We start from the raw sequence: 20,509 nt of genomic DNA, 5'->3' as shown, positions 1-20,509 counted from the left end.
TCAACATTTCCGAACCTCTTAGTTCCAAACTGTTGAACTGTTTCAATCTGATGCTTAAAAATTAAAGAGCAATCAAAAAATAAAACAAAACCAAACCACCCACATTTTGGTACTACCTATTCTTACTGCTGTATCTAAATCTACTTGGGGTTTAGGGTTTTGTTTCTGAAGATTTTTCATTCTCATTTGTTTGTCGCAGCTGCTGCAATCCCTTCAATGGAGCTGTAGTTCAAGTCTCGCTCTCTTCTGTGAGATGAGTGTATTAGGTAGACACCATTCTCATGATACAATGTTGTCCTGTGAACAGCAACAGGTCAACTAGGATAGAGATGCACACATCATTTGAGATATATATCAGGCAGCAAATCAAACCCCTAAAAGAGAAATGAAACGTAAATTGCTGGATACATTCTCTGAAGTACAGCTTCGATTCAAGAAAAGGCAGTACTGCCAAGACTCAAGACAAAACAATCGAAAAAAAGGAAAATATTTAAATATATGACCAAGTAGACAATTATGACATTTCATTTGTATTTCTCCTGAGAAAAAATGAGCTATCTCAGATGTCTTTGTTTTTCCATTGAAAATTCTGATTTTTCCAAATTCTGCCATTTGTTGCGGGGGGGAAAAAAAAAACAAACACGTAGTTGATTGAAAAATTCTTGCTAGCTCTGGAAATGTTCTGCATTCCTTCATTCCACTGTAGGCCTACTGAAGACTTTCCAGATCTTCCATGCAGATAACTATGTCAGCTTATGTAATACCAGATTTAAGGAAGGAGGAATGAAACTGAGCTTCTCCTCCTAAATTAAAAAATGGTTATTACAAAGTCATACACTGAGTTAGCTGAACTCAAGGTCATTTTCCATGTGGAAAATGTCTTTCCATGTCTTTTCTTTTTAGTACCTAGCAAGGTCTTTTGTTTTGGATTTAGTGTAAGAACAATGAGATAGCATGCTGGGATAAAGTTTTCTTCCAGTGGCTTTCCAGTGTTTGGGTTTTGGTATGAATAGAATGTAAGGACTCACTGATATCTTGGCTGTTGTCAGGCAAACCAAGGACTTCTTCAGCCATCCAGCTGCAGGTGCAAATTGGTAGGAGGGGGGGCACAGACAGGACAGCACCTAGATTGACATTCAGAATACCATGGTATTATATGCCATTAACGCCATGCTTCATATATAAGCGTGAAGTTGCAGAACATGGCTGCGATCCACGATGGGTCCTGTTCCCATGTCCTCCCTACACCTGCTCTGTTCTCTGTGTTTTGCTGGACTTGCTGTGCTTGCAGAGTCCAGCCTCTGGCATTCATTGCTGGTAGTGTGTGTTCCAGTATTGTTCTGTATCACTCTTCTTTTATTATTGTTTTCCTAAGTCTGTTTCTATTTCAAGCCCTGAGTATTTTCTCCTTTTCCCTTCCTTCCCTCCAAGGAAGGAAAGGCAAGAGAGAGCGGCCCTCTACTCTTTAGCTGCTAGCCCAGGGCTAAATGGTAACAATTCATTAGAAGCACTGTAAAAGATACAGATTCTATTGAAGATCCAATGATCTTGTTTACAGCATGGCCATTTGCTGTTTCAGCTGAAGTTTCTAGTAAAATTGAATCCATGTTTATGTAATTTAATATCTCATCTGTGCTACAACTTTAGATTATTTTGCTGCAGGAACTAAAGAGATCTTATCAGCCTCTTGCCTATTTGAGGCACAATCCTTGAGGATCACAACTAGGAGATGAAGGGACTGCTTGCCTGGAGAGAAACAGTCCATGAAGTAAGGCTGTCCCTGACATAATTTCTTCATGACCTGTGTGTTTATTACATTGCACATGACTGAGGGGATTTTTTATGTTGTTCATTTATCATTTCTCTCAATCTTTGATCTGTTCTTTAGTTGTCTTAAGGTCTTACAAATAATTTGCAAAAGCTAAGCAGTGAATAAAAACTATTTCAAATGGCAGCAAGTCTGATTCTGGTTCAAACCGAAAGAAGGACTGGACTGTGCCACTGTCAGTTAAAGGAGATTAGCACTTGGCATTTTTATGGCCTGACATAGTGGGAGCCAGATTAAATACTGAGGAGAAGATGTGCTCTACATGGAAAGCATTAAGTAGTGCAGTGGATGTACAAACCAAATAATTATTTATTCAGACACTCCAAACTTATGCAAACGGAAACTATACAACACTGTGTAATTTGTGTACTGACAGACTAGATAACTCCTTTAGACAACATCAGGTGAAACCTTTGACCATGCCTCAAAAAGTAGCAGCAACGGCAACGTTTTCCTCCAATGTTAAAAACCAGGCAATTTCTGGGGAAAATAAAAGAGGTGTATTGTTGAGATATAGTAACTATCAGAAATTTTATGGCGCAGTATTGGTCCCCGATGTGAAGGACCAGCTCAGAGCCATGTTAAATATCCCCTTGTTTTCTAATTGTCAGTGAAGCAGCATTACCAACAGACTGCACGCAGTTTGTCTGCTCTGTAAAAGAAATGGCAGCCAAGAATGTTAGCATTTTGCTATCTACTGTCCTCAATGAATCTCGCAGGGAAGGAGGAGTCCTGGTGACATATTCATTGCCTCAGGATAGGTCTAGAAAGTATGTGCAAGCAAATGTGTTGTGTTTCTTTCTATAAATAACTTCATAGTGTTGTAGTGATGGAAACCTCCAGAATCCCTTTGACAAAACATTATTACCTTCTTTTTAGATGTTATGCCATGGAACAAATGACCCAGAAATTATAGAGGGTTGGTACAATGAAAAAAACTTTATCTGACATCAGCTATGAGTTCCTGGGGTATAGGTGTTTTTCTTTGTGCTGCTATGAAAGCGAGAAGATAGCTTCTATGGTAGATTTTTATCATTTAATGGCTAGATGCATTTTGCAGTTATCCTGGACAGCTGCCAGCTGTAAACATTTGAGATCAGATTTTAATAACTTTTTTCACATGAATTTTAATAAGTCCTCAAAAATGGCATCCAAGTCGGCCCAGCCAACTGGAGAATGTCAGGCTAGATTCTGTAACCTTTATTCACACAGAGCAGTGTTCAGCTGCACTTGATACAACAAATTTAATGTTGCACGTTTGTCTAATATAAAGAACTACACAATGGCATCTCTATGTAGCCTGAACGGATCCTCTGAAAGCAAATAGAAAAATTTAGCCACTTTTGAATGAGGTACTCAGAATTTTCTTGGCAATTACAAGTTTGAATAATCATTGTACCAATTATTCCAAATTACATTTTTAATAACCATGTTGCCTTTCATTCTGTCAAACTTAAGAACGTTTTCAACAGCTGGAACTATTTGACCACGTAACCAGTGCCCTCTCGTCTTTGCTGACCAATGTCAACACCCAACAGACCCAAGTAAAGGATGGCAGCGGGGATGAGATCGACCTCTTGGACACGGCAAAGAGCAGACCTGCGGTCACACGAGCAAAGCAGAGAAGAATAGGCCAACTTCTAAAGAGGGCTTCTCAGCAGACAGCACTGCTGAAACAGGATTCACTGGCACCTGGGGAAGCCAACTCGTCCAGCAAGAAAGCGCAATATCATTCTTGTGCAGATACTGCTGAGAGAGAAATAGTTCAGGCGGGCTTTTCTGCTTGTGTTATGCCAGATTGTCTGACCTCAGTGCAAACCTACAGAGACGAAGGTACCTCAGCATATCTCACATCCCAGCATCCACTGACTCCACTGGGGAAAACCTGGGCTTCATTGCACCTAGCTGCAAAACAGCCCCACCTTTCTCTGTCGTGTGAGGTGCCTGCCAAAGAGAAGCCAAGAAAGGAGCCACCTTTGCTTGTGGCCCACACATTCACAAAAGTGGCTGACCTAAATTGCAAGTCGCCAGACTCATTCGAAATGGAAGAGGTGAGGTGGATTTTTGTGTGTAGTGCTAGCAATGTATCTCCACCCATACTCATGGTATAGGTTTGCATTATCTTTTTCACGATAGAAGCTAGAGTAAATTACTTCAACAACCACCATGCAGCAGCATTATAGGGAAAAGCAGTAGGATTCATACTACTCATTGGGGTTTTGATTATTTTAAATTGTCTTTGTGTTAGAATACTGTCAAAGAAGTTGGCACTAAGGTTACTGAGGTAGGATTCATTCAACCGGTATGATAGTGTAAGATGCCAATGTGTTTTATGCAGCACCAGGTTGTGTGTTTTTTGTTGACAGAAGGAAGTTACAGGAACACTAATATGTATACTAAAGGAGATTTTTACAGATCCAGTCAGTAACCAGGGTTTGAGATTTTTTCCATCTTTTTTCCCCCAAGCTAATTTTGTGGTATGTTCTTCCTGAAAGTGACATCACAAAATTAGCCTTGGTTTTACAGCAGTGTTTGAAATACTTTGTCACTCTGTAAGCCGAGCATCCTAAAACCAGAATAACTCACAACAGCAGCTTGTTTTCATATCCAGTCTACAAAGTCCATACTATTCAGATATCTGTATGTTTTAGCAAGAGTGGGTTGTCAGCAGGGGTTCAATATGAAATAGAAGAGACCAGGATACTTGCCGGTCCCTTACTTGCATGTAGAGTTGTTACATGAGCAGCAGTTTTTCTGGCCATACTACTGCAGAAAAAAGGGCCATGGCAGGATACTCTCCAAACATACAGACTCCACTGGGATGCCAATAGGAATACTCTTCTGTTTACAGCCATCCTTCAAGAATGAGGAAAAGGAAGGAGTCCAAAAATTAGGCTCTACAATAAGAATCAAAGAAAGTAGGAGAAATGGGGTGGTTGGTAGACCCCTAAAAACATTTGGAGCATGGGGAGGGAGGGAGTGACGAAGGGAAGGAAGGGAGGAGCAGTGAATGGTTGGGAAAGGTGGGAGGCTTAAAAAAGTTTTCCAGTTTTTAAAGTGTAGAGAAAGTTCAGGTTAAGGTGGTGACTTTCTTCTCGAGTAAAGGATATTTGTCTTTTAAAGTCCTTCCAAATATGTATTTTTCTGTGAAAGGTTTGGTGCAGCCTTCATGACAGCAGAGCTGACTCAAGAATTGGAGCAGAGGCCTGATTATCAGCCTCGGTGGAGAAGAGGGTGTCTTTCAGAGATCTCCGGCACAGCAAATTTATAGTCCCAAAGACGCCCTTCTGTCTTTGTAAAGCACTTGGCATGCTGGACTTGCAGCTCTGTGACTAGGGACTCACACAAAAGTGAGGACATTGGCAGAGCAGTAAATGCAAATGATCATAAACACCCCAGTTTGATGTCTAAGATAATTTGATATGAACAACGCTGTATGTTCAAATAAGACACGGTATATACTGTTTAACTTACAAGTATTCTCTACCACATCACTAAATTAAGGCTTTAAGAACTATGTACTAGCTGAAAACATCAGGCCACCTAAACCATTAGTCTGGCAATGGCCAGTAGCAGATGTACAGGGAACGGAATAATAGTCACATATAGAGTCAACTTTCCCTTGTATTCTTTTAGCCTCTAATGATGAGGGGCTTAGAGATCTCTTGAGCTACAGCCTGCATGGAGGACACACCTAACATATGTTCATGTATTGTTCGTATCTAATAGACCCCCTTTTCTATAAAGTTTTTTTCTCAAGGAGTTGATGCAGCATCATGACATGGCATGTTCCCCTTGATACTGTGAAAAAGTCAAACACATCTTTATTTCTAGAGAAAAAAATTCTGACCTTACATAAACTCTTTGGCAAGAATTTGCCTCCATATGGTTACATTTCCTTGAGTTTCTTCTACTAAGTCATGTTTTTTCCTAGGGACATTTCTCTGAGGCTGTTCAAACAAGATTGTTAATGTATTTAGGTGTTGAGAACCTTTATATATTGATTACTTTGAGCAAGGCTCAGAAAGGTTCTGAGACTAGAGCCTAGTTTATGACAAGAACAAATATTTTTTAAAGGAGAAAGCCAAAAAGAAACCATCTGAAAGATTTAATGGTTTTGCTTTGAAATGTCCAGAATTATTCTGCTTTTTATCCCTAACACACACCCCAAATAAGGCATACAGTCATAATCTTTACCATCAAAATAATTTTTCTTCTTCTTTTCTTTTCCTTTTCAGATTCAGAGTTTTGAGGATGAAACTCCATGTGGAAATGCACCTGACACCACTTCAGGTGGGTATTAAGAAAGAGACAGTTTGCCACTTTTTAAACACTGTTCCCACATAGCTGCTTCTAAAGCTTAACCTAACTATATGTTTTCCCTCTCCCACCACCTTTGACATTGAATGCATTATTCTAGACATAGCACAGGGCCGTACAATATAATCAGCTTGTCAGGGAGGCGCAATGATTGGACATGAAGAGGATACCTCACATGCACAGCTTTGAGTGTGTGGGGTCTCTGCCTGATGCTTTAGACAGGCCTCTCTACTCTTCCAAGCAACACCAAAGCTTTGCTCCTGCTCAATAAATTGACAAACTCAGATGTCCCCTTATCCACCAGCACTCAGATCCCTAGGAGAGAAGTCAGCCAGGAGACTGGAGGTAGTGGCTCTGTAGCCACTCTATACACAACTCAACCAGGACCACGTAACTAAGATGTTTTGAGGCAGCATGGCCTCTACCCCATTATCTGAGCCTCCGGTACAATAGAGGCTGCCGTCGCATGAGCTGACATAGCATTGAATCATGTATTAGAAAATAAGTTATTTGAGGTGTCTATGAAAGGATTGAAAGCAGATCTGTTAGACCAGCTGTTATGCTGTCATTTGGGGCAATTTGAGTCTGGATCCTGAGAAGCATTTGCTGGCAGGGCTGGTGGTGTTGGAGAAAAGGCTATGCAGCCTCCAGACCAGGGGCCACTCGGCCTTGCTCCCTAGTGACCCATTCCAACCAGTGCAACCAGTGCTTAGAGCAGGACTGGCAGTTCTTGTTTTTGTGGTGGTTTTTGTTTCTTTATTGTTGTTGTTTGGTTTTGTTTGATTGGTTTTGGGGGTTTTTTGTTTGGTTGGTTTGGGTTTTTTTTGTTTGTGGGGTTTTTTGCTTGTTTGTGGTTGTTGTTTTATTTTTAAATGAGACAGAAATGTATTGTGAAAGAGCTAAGAAGCAGCAAGAAGATCAGATAGCAAGGGACAAAGGTGAAAGCTTGACGAGCCCTCACCTTTTGAGGACTACGTTATATCACATTTGGGGGACCAGCACAAAAATTATGTAATTCAAATTCATACACAGGTATCTAAAAGAAAATTCAAATATCCAGTGGTGCTGGTCATTCACAGATGCTATTGGCTGAAGTGACAGCTGGATTTGCAGGAGTGAAATCATGAGGCTGTTGAAGGCAGTGGCATAAGTCCCACTGGCTTCAGTGAGGCCAGTGTTTTCACCAAAGTCAGTGGCGGTTTCTTGGTAAATTTTAGAGCTGAGTAAATGTGATAGAATAGATCATTAATTCCTCAGTTCTGCAGGGTTTATTTTTGTATTCTGTAAGCAGCCATTTGTTGTTTTCCAAGGTTTTTTAAAACTATGTAATAGATTACATATCTATTGATCTTAACTGCTCTTGCCACACCTTTTGGCAGGGTTGTATGTGTCCAGTCTGTCAATGTGAGGCTCCATTGACTTTTGGGGCTTAATGTCAGGCCCTTGCTGCTATGCAGAATGTATGATTTGTCATTTGAGTTGCATGAGGTTACTTTGATTTGTTTTCTTATGGATGTCTTGATCCTCAGCAACAAAGGAACAAAAGCAAGCCCCCGTACCAGCAGGCTTGCTCATACTAGTCATCTGTACAAAGAATAGCAGTTTTCCAAGATGGGTGTAGTGCTAAAACACCATTTGGTCAAACATTCAGTGAGAAAAAAAAGGGAATGCGGACATAGCTCAGTGGGGAAAAAATTAAAAATGTAGTAACATACCCATGAATGCTTTTTTTCCTTTCTTTGTCCATCTCTAAAAATGATTGTGCTATTTAATGAGGAAAAGCATTAGTTAAAGGATTTAACAGATTGTATAGCTGTTATCAATCATAATATAAGGGGCAAAAAATAACTGTATGCCTTGAATACTCTTCTAAGGCATAGGAATAAGCATGTATTTAGTATTTAATAGTAATTTCATGGCAATAAATGCAGAAAGTAATTATTTGTTTTTAATTCTGGTAAGACTCTAATCCAGTTAAGTGATCAATGAAAACCACACAAGTAAACTGCACTTATGTAAGATTTATGCCTTTGCAGAACCATAATACTCTTCTAGAGTTTTGTTTGAACACTGGAATCTCTCTCTCTCTCTGTTGTTTTAGTGTCACTGATGCTTGACCTAAATTTCAAGTGGAGACTTCCAGGCTTTTTTTCATATTCTTTCTGTTTTCCCAAGTGCTTTTAAATGGCGAACCCCTACATACCCATGGGAGTTTCATTGCAACTTCAACTTGCTGTGCATTGTGGAAGCAGTCTAAAAATTACCGTTTGTGAATCTAATATTCCTGGTAGCAAATAACACCTAGCTCTTAAGGTTATTACACAATTCAACAGAATGTGGCTCAGATCCATAAGCAGGGCTCCTCAAATTAGGAGCAAGTGGGAAATAAAGTCCACCAGGAGCCTACTCAAGGAAAATGTCAGCTCCAAGGAGAGCATGCCTGAATTTAGGTTTGGCCTCTCAATTCCTTGGGGCACAGGCTGCCTATTAGTCAAGGCTCATGCAGTTCCTGATACAGTAAGAGCCCACTCTGTCTATGAGCTCTGTTGGAAGGAGTGTGAGTGATGATGAAGATGTAAGAGCCTGACATGACCCTGCTGAAATGGGAGCTCACCTGAGTGGGAAAGTGCGAGGTGCCCACTATGAGAAGAAATACAGATAGATAGGAACAGACTGCTTTGCCTAGATGGAGCATATTAGAGATGGGTGACTTATGGAAGTACTTGTCCCAGTGGTATTGTCCCTTGGCTCTGTAGCCTGGCCTCAATTTTAGTCCAATTGCTTAATTTTCTACACTCCCCATGAAAGCCAATTCCCTGGCTGCTGTGTGTCTTCTTTATATTTCTCCATAATGTAGATTCTGGCTGTTTAACTGCAGTAGGCTTTATGGTAAGGCTTTTTTTCCCTCTCTTTTGGCAGAATGCTGAGACTTAATTTTAAAAGACGCTCAAACCCCCCAAACATCCCTGAATGACTTACAGGGAAAGCAGACTGTTTTCTAGATCTGTTTTAAAAAATATTACAATCTTTTTTATTAGGCAATTTTATCATTGTTATAAATAAGTAATTGTACTGGGGAGAAGGGATAATCCTTATTTAATTAAATTCATCTATACTCCCAGGTTGGCAGCAACCAGACATATGTGAGACTAATACCCACAGCCTGCCTGTATGCATGTGCAATTAAAAATTCACTCTACAGTAGCACTGGCAGTTTAGTGTTGCTTTTGGCATTTACAAATTCTTTTATTTTGTGACTTTTTTTTTACCATACACATATGCTGGAGCAGATGTTGCTTATTTGTTGTTTATTCAAATCTGTAGGCTCTGGCAGCTAACTCCATTGTTCTGTAATGAAGCTTTATTCACTGTCCTGTATTAGGACCCAACAAATGCATGACAGGCAGAGTTAGCTCTCAGCAGGAACTACAGTTATTGTCCTTACTTATTGGCTGTTTATATTCTAAAGCTCACAGTTGAGAAAGCTGGCTGGGCAGGGTGAGGGGCTGGGGATGCTGTGTGCAGAGGAAAATTACTTGACTCCACTCACTGTATCTTTGCCCTGATGAGGTGCAGGCTTGCATGTAAACTCATCTGTTGCAGGGATTTCATATTCAGCACTTGAAAAATAGAGCTGTTCTCCCCCTTCACCCCCTCTTCTGCCTTGTTCTCCTCCCCCACCCCTGCTGCTCCTTCCGTTTTCAATTAGCCTTTGTAAAGCACTGGGTTTAACTAAAGGATGTTTCAATGTTGCTCACCCCCGTTAGCTCAGCAAGTGCCTGAAAATTCATTAGCAGCAGCATCTATTAAGGAGGCATCAGAAGCCGGCATGGTTTCAGTGTGTGCCGTAGTCACCCACTCCCTCTTGCTCCTTATTTACTTCCCTCTCCCTCTGCGGGGCAGCCAGGCACCCGAAAAGCAGGAATTCCTGCACGGGGCTGACCCAAGCAGACATGCTGCTCCCGGGCGCTCGAGTGCCAACAGAAAGGCATTAGCCTGCTGGAAAAGCCCTTGGTAGCCCAAGAGGCAATCAATCAGGGAAGTAACCACCTCCATCTGGCTCGCTGTGACATGGTAGCTCACTACCAAAGCGCTTGTGATTCATCTTGTCCCAATGAGTGGTGCCAGGGATCATATACACCCAGTTTTTGCAGCAGCTGGGAACGTCCTAGCTTCCCCACACGCTGAGCTAACACATTAGCTCCTGTGACTTATCAAGTAGCAATTCTTTCAATTATCACACCTTCACTCCTCCTACTCACCGACTCCTCTGATGGTTTGGCACCATGGGAATATTCACAGAATGCAATTGGTATTTCTTTTAATTGACCGAGTGCCAAGAACGTGAATCCTGTTTATTATCCATTATCTATTGTAACGTCTGCTTGCAATTGAAGGAGCTGTGTCTTCAAAAATGCAAGAAGAAAACATGTATTTCCTATGTTTCAAGGAGTACAGGGTTTTCCAGATAACTTTCTGTATTTTCAGTATAAAGAAAGGAACAGCTATTTAGTATTTCATACTTGTTGAAGAGCCAACATCACACTATTTTTCTTCATGTATAACACAGTGACTTTTAGTTTGAAGTATAGATTAAAGGAAAGGGAAAGGCAAAAAGATAGCCAAAGGAAAGACTTGCTAAAGCTGCAATCAAAATCAGGAGCTGAACTTAAAAATGTCCTACAACTACTCTTGTGTCAATATTACCTGACATTTATGTTAAACTTTGGCATTGGTTAATGATCACATACAGCCTCAAAATATGAGGTCTCCCTTTATAAAGCATGATGAATAACAGATCCATAACAGCTTGATCTCTCTTTACACCAGTTTAATCTTCTGCAGGTGACCTGGCATAAAGGAGATATTCATCTTCTTTAGGCACTTTGGGTTGCCTCCATTTGTTTTATGATGCTGCAGCCTGTATTTTTCCTATCATCTGTGCATGAACTGTGTAAAGGCCTTCTTATTGTTTCCTGTTTCATACATAAGAGACCTGTAAGTGAGAATAAGAGAAAGCTATATCATTTTAATGCAGTTTGTAGCCAGGGAAGTCTGGAGGGAAAGTCCTGTGGTCTCAGAAAGAAGCAGAAGCTGTCAGGAAGCAGAAACTGAATCAGAAGACCAAAATGCAAAGCCAAGTTGTGAAATCATGAGTCTTCAAAAGTTCACGCATCTTCTGCTGGTCAAGAAACATCCTGAATTGTCTGGTCCCCTCAAAGGAGTCTTTCTAGAAGGGCAATTCTGCAGCTTTTGAGAATAATCTGGCTGCTTCACTTTGCCACAGTCCTCCTTGATGTATCTCATACACATGCATATGTCTAAGTTCAGCAATGGATATAAAGATGGACACCCAGGAGGTAGAAATGCCATGTTCACCAGTACAGAAACTAGATGGGTAGCAGAGAAAGGAAGTCTGGCACTTTTGAAATGGCATCTGATAGGTCACGCCACCTGCCAGTGGTATTGGGAGGTCTTGCCCACAGCCTTCAGGTCTAAGCAGCTGTCCCAGGAACTCTGGGGACTTGTATGATTTTCAGTGAGTACATTCCTAAAAGTCATTGCACATTTATAACATTTCATCGCATGTATGTGTCACATTTTAGATCCTACTGCAGCAGGCTGATTCATCCTAGTAGGAAAGGATATGCACACACCACATACTTAAGGCAGATGGCCCAGTGAAAGTTATAAAACCTGCTATTGTTTAAATCTTGGCGGGGAGGGGGAATATCATACAATACCTTAGGTATCCAAGGGGACAGCCAGATACTTTGACAACCAAATGCCTAAGAGACATTAGTTTAGATCAACAGTGATAGCCTGTTGATGACACCTGTGAGAAGGGGAACTTTGGTGTTCTCCTGGGCATGCTTTTTATGCCCTGGAGAACTTTAATTTCTTCACAGATGAGAAATATGATTCCTATTCCATAGATCTCCTACCTACGTCTCAACTACTGACTGATACTTGGCATTTCTCCTCAGGGGAGGAGAGACAAGCTTACTAAGCCTGATGCTCTTAGATCCCCTGAACACAGTTTAATGGCTGTTATCATGGAAATAGAGCTATTATAATTGGCTGTTGATCTCTGCAAAGTAACACCCGAAAGCCAGATACCAGTTCTGACCTCCCAATTGCTTTGGGTACTGCCGACCAGGCAGAAGTTCCAGGACCTAGCAAAAACGTAGAGACTTTTCTCTCATTTTTCTCAAAGGTCTCTGTAAAGGTTGCTGGAAGCCATCCTCCCTTTTGTGAGGTGCTCTCCGTTGCAGAGAGCCCTATGAGACTCCCTGCGATCGCTTATTTTTTATTCATTATCTCTGTGCAGCTGCTACTGGGAGAAGTTGTGATGTAACGTGATCTACAGTGTAGGCTGATGACATTCAGCTCTACCTCTCATTTTCATCAGAAGCAGACACAACCATCACCCGTCTCTCCCGACATTTGGCAGCAGCACGAATCTGAATTAATGACAGTTGGCTGAAGCTCAGTTGAAATAAGATGGAAGTGATACTGACTCTCAAGGAAAAGTAGGAGGACGACCTGGCAAAGTCTGAAGCTGTTTCATCAGCTGAGGGAAGATAAAAGACCATTGTCAAAGTGACTGCAATTTCAGGTTTTGACTAGATTCATCACTACTCCTAACTTCCCAGACTGCAGAAACATCATTTATCACAGAGAACTGCCTACAGTGTTCTGTTCTCTCTTTTCCTGTCAAATTCAGCTCCGAGCTTACTCATTTATACTTCTATCATTTCTAGGGCAGTGTGTTCTCATCTAGGACAGGCAGGAGATGATGGGAAGCTCTGGTGGGAAGGCAGCTGCCTTGCTTCCGAGCGTGGCAGTTTGCAGGGGTGCGTCTGCTGCTCTAAGCAACAACGTGGGAGATTCACTGTGTCAATCTGTATTACCAAAACTCACATGACCCCTGTCCCTAGCTACTTTAAATACTTTCTGTAGCTCCACCCAGCCTATTAAAGGTGGTTCCCAGAGTCATGGACCAAATTATCCTGGGGATATTGTTGACAGGGGCAACAGTGGAGACTTCCGGTTGCCTCACCTCTGCCACCAATGCCCACAGACATAATTTCTGACCCTCTCTAGAGAAGCACAGGTTGGCTTAGTAGTGCAGGAAATTATATTCTTTTCAGTGATGTACAAGGTAGAGAACATGCTTCTTCCCTTGCCCATATTCGTCTCCAGTTTGGGTAGGGAGGAGGGGAAATGAACATAAAAATGAACATAAAAAAAAGAACCAAAAACAAAACACAAAACCAAACCTAAAATGCTTTAGCTTTTTTTAAATGAGTAGCTTAACAGAATAATATCAGCGAATTCACTTCTTCCCCAAAGCTTCCTTCTATACACAAGCTCAGGACAACCTGTAATGTGAGAGAGTGAAAGAGAGAGCAAATCCACCCACCCACCAGCGCCCCAGCATTTCACAAAGGAGTATATTTATACCTGCTGTTGCGGCGCTGACTGCAGCGTGCAGCAGATGTACTGAAGCTAGTTTTAAATCAGTAAATATGTCCACCGGCTTTAAAGCGTGGCAACATGTAGCACAGGTACCTTGGGCTGTCTAGCCACAGCCACCCTGTCACCCTGCTTTTCAGACAGGTTTTGCAACCTGGGCAGCGCTCCAGGCTGCTGTGCTCTGCCTGCTGGCTGTGCTGTGCCACGAGCATGCTAGACATAACCATACTATGCACTGCGTCTTAAGCCAAAAACTTGGCTGGAACTTGATGTCTTTTTTCCTCGGGTGTTTTGGAGGAGGAATGCTCTGACGATAGATGTAGATCTGCTACCTAGCTATTTCTGTCGTGCTCTGAGCCGGTGCAGTTTGTGTCTGTAATGCTCTGTGACCTGGTTCCCTCAAGTGCTTATGGCTGATATCTGGAAAGCATCTAGGCCAATGTCCTCCCAGGGGGATGTGGGCACCCAGAGCTCTGTGGGGAGCTGGGCCCTAGGCAAGGAGTGGAGGCTGCACAGGAGGGTGTAAAGCACGGTGTGTGTGTTCCCAATGCCCCTGGAGCTATGCACGTGTCTCCTGCTAACGATGGCTGTGACAGCCAGACCCCCATAGATAACCATAAAACTGCAGGCTGAACATAGAGATGAAGCAAAATATCAGTAGCTGTCACGTGACAGATGTGTCCTCCACCTTTCGTCCCCCCTGGCCCTCTCTCACCTCCTCAAAGTGCAACATGCATGCACTCATGTCCCACCTGATGTCGTTGCAGCCACGGGGGAAGAAGGGGTTTCCTGCCTTGTTCACAGTGGGTCTGGCTTCACCCCCACAAAAAGAAAAGTATACCTGAAGTCCTCCATGTGCCAGTGGTACCCAAAGTGATGGGAAGAAGAATACTGCAGACTGGGTGGGAGCTGGGGGAACTGAGTTTTGACAAGCAGGAGATATCTCAGAGGAGCCAGGTTTTGTTCACCTTGTAAGGTCCTCTGGTCATAGACTGTTATTTTGTTCCATTCATACAGCACCTACCAGCACAAAAATTGCTCCGTGCAGAGCTTTCTTAAAATATATTTTCACCCAGTAGCATTGTATTAGATGATTGACATGAAATTCCCCTTCAGTTCAAAGGGAGGAGAGCATAGAAAAATTTCATAGCTACACTGGTTTTGAATAAGAATAGAAGATTTCGTTGCACATGGAGCACATTATTTGTGTTCAGATAATGTGACTTCTTTAATAAGGTGGTTTATCTAATTTCTGCTATAATGTCATTGAAAAATAAAATTTGCAGGACATGGATGAAAACTGGAGTTTGTGCTGGCCTTTGGAAACGTAAGTTGTGGTTTATGTGCTGCTGCCATCTGGTGATTCTTCTCCTGAAATGCAGCACAAAACATGTAGCTGTACAGAGAGGGGTCAGGGCTGCAGTTCTGCTCCAGTGACAAGCAGTTCTGGACTGATTTCTCTTACAGGCAAGTCGTAGAACTGTGTATTGCGTTTGGCTAGAAGATTAATATTAACTAGATAACTCTCAGTTTCCCTGTTCATTGCCATTTCTGCAATGTGGAAAGTGAACTGGTGCTACAGAAGTTGTATAGGGATATTTAAAAAGAAAAAGACTAAGAATAGACTTTTCCTTTGAGATTTCAGTGGCAATGAATGAAATGTTTATGTTCATAGCCAACAATCAGTAATCAGTGCAGTGCCTATGAGGGAGCTGCTTCTTAGACTAAGGAAAGATAGTATGGAATGCTGGGAATGAACAGATTTTATGGAACATTTATATAGCACCAGGTTTTTCCACATACATGAGAACTGATATAAATAGCAAGGCTTCCTTTCCCATAAATCTGAAAGTTGTACAGAATATTTTCTTCTGGTGCACCAAGGTTGAGTGAGCTTCAGAAAGTCCACTGTCCTAGGTAACAGCACTTAAAAACCAAAAGGGTTCTTCATGACTTATGCAGAATACATATTTTCAGTGGCATTTTATTAGGTCATAATGCCATATCGTGGAGTGTGATACTCAAAAATTGGTGGTGCCTGTCCACTGAGCAGTGGGAGATGGGAGTAAGCTGCAGCAGCTCTCTGATCATAGAACTGAACTATCTGAAACTCTGCCATGCAGGTGACATATCCCTCTAGCACATGGCCAGCTTGTCCTGCAACATCATTTTGTGTAATGCCATAGGCAGGGCAGTGTTGTTAAGGATAACATATGATTTACCAGTTTGCAGAGCAAGAGGAGATAAAATGAAACATCTAAATGGAAGAATCCAGTCAACTACTCAAAATTAATCCCTTTCTATTTTGAAAATACTGTTTGAAAATGGATTTTTGAAAGCTCTTTTTTTTGTCATATAAGATAGAAATTCTTGATGTTATTTTTTTTTTCCTTGTGTTGGAGAGTCAGAGCTTTCACATCTTCCACTCACTGCCTTCAAAGACATAGTGGTGAGCAGCTCTGGTGGACTTTTAGTATTTGATGCTTGTGTTTGAGAAGCAAAAACCAAAACATCCAAAATGTCTATTCAGTTCTGGCAGTTCTGTGAACATGGTGTGATCTTCATTCACCCTAACTCTTACTGCATTCAACTAAGGTTGAGTTCAACTGTTGTTGAATGGATGTGTTCCTTAAGGCCCAATCAGTGAGTTATTTGTGTGCCTACTTAACTCTGAATGTGGGAATGTTATGCATAGATGTAAGCCTTAATCTAATTTCCCTGCTGAATGTAGCCCGAGTTTTTAAACTGTAATGAAGTTAATGTCTTGAGTGTTTTGTGTGAGACTGCAAAACGACTTTGTTTATAAAGCGAAGTGGCAAATTCTTATTCTAAGTCCTTCAGGCTCCTTTTGTTTTACAAAATATCTGACTAAACTGTGGCTTCTGTGCATTATTTAGTCCTTTGTATGTAGATAGTATGAGATAGTTTTAGGAATATTTATCCACATCAATGCCCAGCTACATTTAAATAGCTACAAAAACAGCTAAAATTTGAACAGCATTGCTAGGTTGCAATTGGCCATTCTGCTTTTTCCTATGATGGGGTGAGCACTCCAGATTTTAATTTGTGAATTTAAAGTGCAAATTCACACAAATGCTCTTACATTTGAAAATTTTATGCCTTTGCTTCCCCATGTACTCAAATGATATCGAAAACAAATATTGAAGTACATTCATCAATGTTAATGCAATTCAAAACACATGCAAAAAATGTGCTATTATTTACAAGCATGGCATCTTTTGCAGTTTGCAAATATTCTCCAAGCTGGAAACTAGAAAGAAGTTGTGTTGTTTGCAGCCAAGTCCACAGAAAACCAGCTGTGGAGTCTTCAGAGGAATGCAGAACTGTACTCCAGCACTTAATTTTTTTACTAATAAGGGAATATTCTTCCATTAATGGTGAACCTAGGAGCCAAATACTTTCAGATAGTTCCTGCACTAAAGGCTGCTGAAAATGGGAGCCACTGTATCTGCATGCAAATAAGGGGAGAGAAAGTCTCTTAATGACATTGGATTGATTAAGTAAAGGGCTGAAAAGCTGTGGGAACTCTGGGATTTGGAAGGCATGTACTTTCTTATACGATACAAAATGAAGCAGAAACCTGATTAGTAAGTTCCTCTAACCTATTTTTATTTAAAATTCAGGCAGAACAGAAATGGGATGCAGGAGCTAAACTATCCCAGTTCAATTAGCACAGAAAGGCAAAGAGCCAAGGTTTTCCTCACCAAGGTCTTCAGGGGCGACTCTCAAGTTTCCACTTTCCAGCATAGCCAGATGTATTCTCCACACAGGGCCCAGAGTTGTAATTTTTCGTTCAGAGTTGAATACTGGTCTGTGTCTCTACTTCTTCTCCAAACATACTTTATCTTTCCTTGGTGTGATGCTCTGCATGTATTTGCAGAATCTCTACAGGTTTGGGTGTCTCCACACACTAGGAGCACTGAGTAGAGCTGCATGAATAATGGATATTTTGGTTCAGTGGTTGAACCAAATGATCAGGGAAAAATGCGGTTTGGGTAGAGTAGAAATGAAAACATGTTTTGCTTAATGTTCAGGTGATTTAACCCAGTTTTTGCACCATTCTTCAAACTGAAAAATTAAGTTGCTTTCAGGAAAGAAAAAAATGCTCATTTGAAAGAGAAAGATAGGAGCATTTAAAAATGTCAAAATAAACTATGTAAATTTTGCTGACCTTTCCCTCATCTTTTTGGCCAACTTGTATCCCTCCTAAAGACTATCTTCCAGTTGCTAAAAGGCTTTAGTTTATTTAAATGGGATTGTTACCATTGGGAAGCTAATACTGAAAATTTCATGAAGAGAGAAAATCTGTTCCTTCTCAGGACAGCATCAGTCATGATCTAATTTGCACTCTCAATTGCTATTTGGGACGCTAAGAGGAAATGAAGTGATAGACTGACCCACTCCTTACCCAAAGCACCGGTTCCCCTCTATGCAAATGCTGCCCTCCACTATGCAAACATCACTTGGCTCTGGTATACAGATATTAAACCATAAACATAGAACTCCTTATCTTCACCTGCCTACCTTCAACAGGACTTGGCACACTGGGTAGGAACTTGCAAGTCAGTGTGGGATGTAATGATTAAATTAGGCATCTGAATGTAGTTGGAAAAGAACTGCAGCTCAGACCCTTAGAGACAACGCTTTGCACTGACTGTATGGGTAATTTAAGCCTTTACTCTAGGAGTTCATTACACATTTAATATGTAGGTAGGTACAAATTAGAAGCCTAACTCAGATGAAGGTGATTACTTGGTCTGAGGACAGGAAATCACAGTAACAAGCACAGGTGAACTGTGCTTACCATGGTTCTCCTTCCACTATACTTCTCTTCTATAAGTTTCTATTTTGCTAACATAAAAATTGTAGAAATTGGATTTATGCTCAGAATGGTCATTAGGTCCTATTATATTACCATTTTTAAACACATACACAGATGGTCTTCCAGTGTGGTTTCAGCCTTGATTTATATACATACCTTGCATGTTTAATCCACAAGAGCCATGATAGCAGAGCACGTATCATCTCCTTCCAGGACAAGTCCAGGGACACACGTGAAGGGCTTTCTGTAGCTGAACTATAGTGATATTAACTTGGCCTGCAGACATTTCATCCATCTTTAATGTCTTACCTTGTGCCTAAAGATCAGCTCAGAGTCCACCATCACATATTTCGGGTATTTCTCTAGCTAGTGCATTAATATAAACATGGGTGGGAAGGCTGTGTAGTTGCAATACACAAACACAACTGACTGTATTGTTAGAACAGAGGCATTGCGTTTATCACAATAAATGGGTCAAACCTGGCTACAGCCACCTGTTTTTGGTGAGGACAGAAAATGAATTCTCACAGCACTTTTCCATTAAAAGTTATGAAGTATTTTCCTACATGTAATTTCTAGTAACATGCCAACTACTTTGGTATCCTGGATGTCTCAGAAGAAAAACAGACACCTCAAAACACTACATAATCTGCTGATAATGTGGTCTTCTAACTCTGCAAACTTTAAAGTTTGAAGTTCATTTCTTATGATTGCAGAATACAATTGAGTATTTGGGGCTCAAATAATTTGAGTGTCAAACTGGTCGGAACTATAGCACCTGAAACATTTTAGCTCTTCAAAATTTTCCTCAATCTTTTTTTCTTCATTTTTATGTATGAAAAACTATAGGCCAGACTGACACACTGGAAGCAACAGCTGGCAAAGATACAAAGGGTAATTGAAACAGCTTTTTTAAAAGTTTAGAGAATCTGTAGAGCAGTCTCTCTAGGGGAGAAGTTGAACCATGATTTCATTTGTGGGAAACTGCAAGGATGAGTTTTGAGACCACCCACAAAACAGGCAATTTCCAGCAACAGCACAGCAGATTTTGTAATGTGTGAGGTGGGAACCATGTATTTTTCATCCAAAATAGGAAAGTGACTGACTGATGTGCTGCTGATGACACCAGGACTGACAATATAAGCAATTCATTTGAAAACCATAAAATTATGTCTGGTTTTGATTTTACAGTTGCTGCCTACAAACAGATTGTGTGATTTTCATTAATTGATGCCCAAGATGCATTTAATAAAGCCCATAGTCTATTCACGTGTGAAAACATAATCTGTAAACTTTTTTGTTCATTTTCCAATTCACACAAATGAGAATTAATAACGCGGATCTCAGAACCACTAGGTAAATCATCATATTTTCATGGATATAACCAGAAGATAAAAGGTCTCAGAATTCAAAAGCCACTATGTATGTAAGGAAAAAAAGAGGAAGTGTATCCAGAATGTCTTAGTCTCAATCTCTTCCTTTCCCCAGCAGACTCCCCTCCCAACTCCACCTCTGTTTTGGTGCCAGCTGTTTGTGAATGAGGGCACTATCTGAGGGTTATTAGGGGCAGTCAGCATGGCTTTACCAAGGGTAAGTCATGCTTGACCAACCTCATAGCCTTTTATGAGAATGTAACAAGGTGGATGGATGATGGCAGAGCGGTGGATGTGGTCTACCTTGGCTTCAGTAAAGCCTTTGACACAGTCTCCCACAGCATCCTCACAGCTAAGTTGAAGAGGTGTGGTCTAGACAATAGAGTAGTGAGGTGGGTTGCAAACTGGCTTAAGGAGAGAAGCCAGAGAGTGGTAGTCAATGGTGCGGAGTCTAGTTGGAGGCCAGTATCCAGTGGAGTGCCTCAGGGGTCAGTACTGGGGCCAATATTATTCAACATATTCATTAATGATTTAGACAAGGGAATTGAGTGTACTATCAGCAAGTTTGCTGATGACGCTAAGCTGGGAGGAGTGGCTGACACACCAGAAGGCTGTGCTGCCATCCAGCAGGACCTGGACAGGCTGGAGAGTTGGGCGGGGAATAAC

At 41.2% G+C, this 20,509-nt stretch overlaps 1 protein-coding gene across 1 annotated transcript in view; it reads left to right on the top strand.

The window, feature by feature from the left end:
- ITPRID1 (ITPR interacting domain containing 1) overlaps positions 1-20,509 on the top strand; it is a gene marked incomplete at its 5' end in the record, with an annotated part of 52,797 nt that overhangs the window by 23,586 nt on the left and 8,702 nt on the right. The window contains 2 exon segments of the mRNA XM_082044588.1: positions 3,287-3,879; positions 6,067-6,121. Of these exon segments, the coding sequence (XP_081900714.1) occupies positions 3,287-3,879; positions 6,067-6,121 (648 nt within the window).

This window comes from Streptopelia decaocto (assembly GCF_964273445.1).
Source record: "Streptopelia decaocto genome assembly, chromosome: 2".
Lineage (NCBI taxonomy): Eukaryota > Metazoa > Chordata > Aves > Columbiformes > Columbidae > Streptopelia > Streptopelia decaocto.
This window is presented reverse-complemented; position numbering and strand designations above follow the sequence as displayed.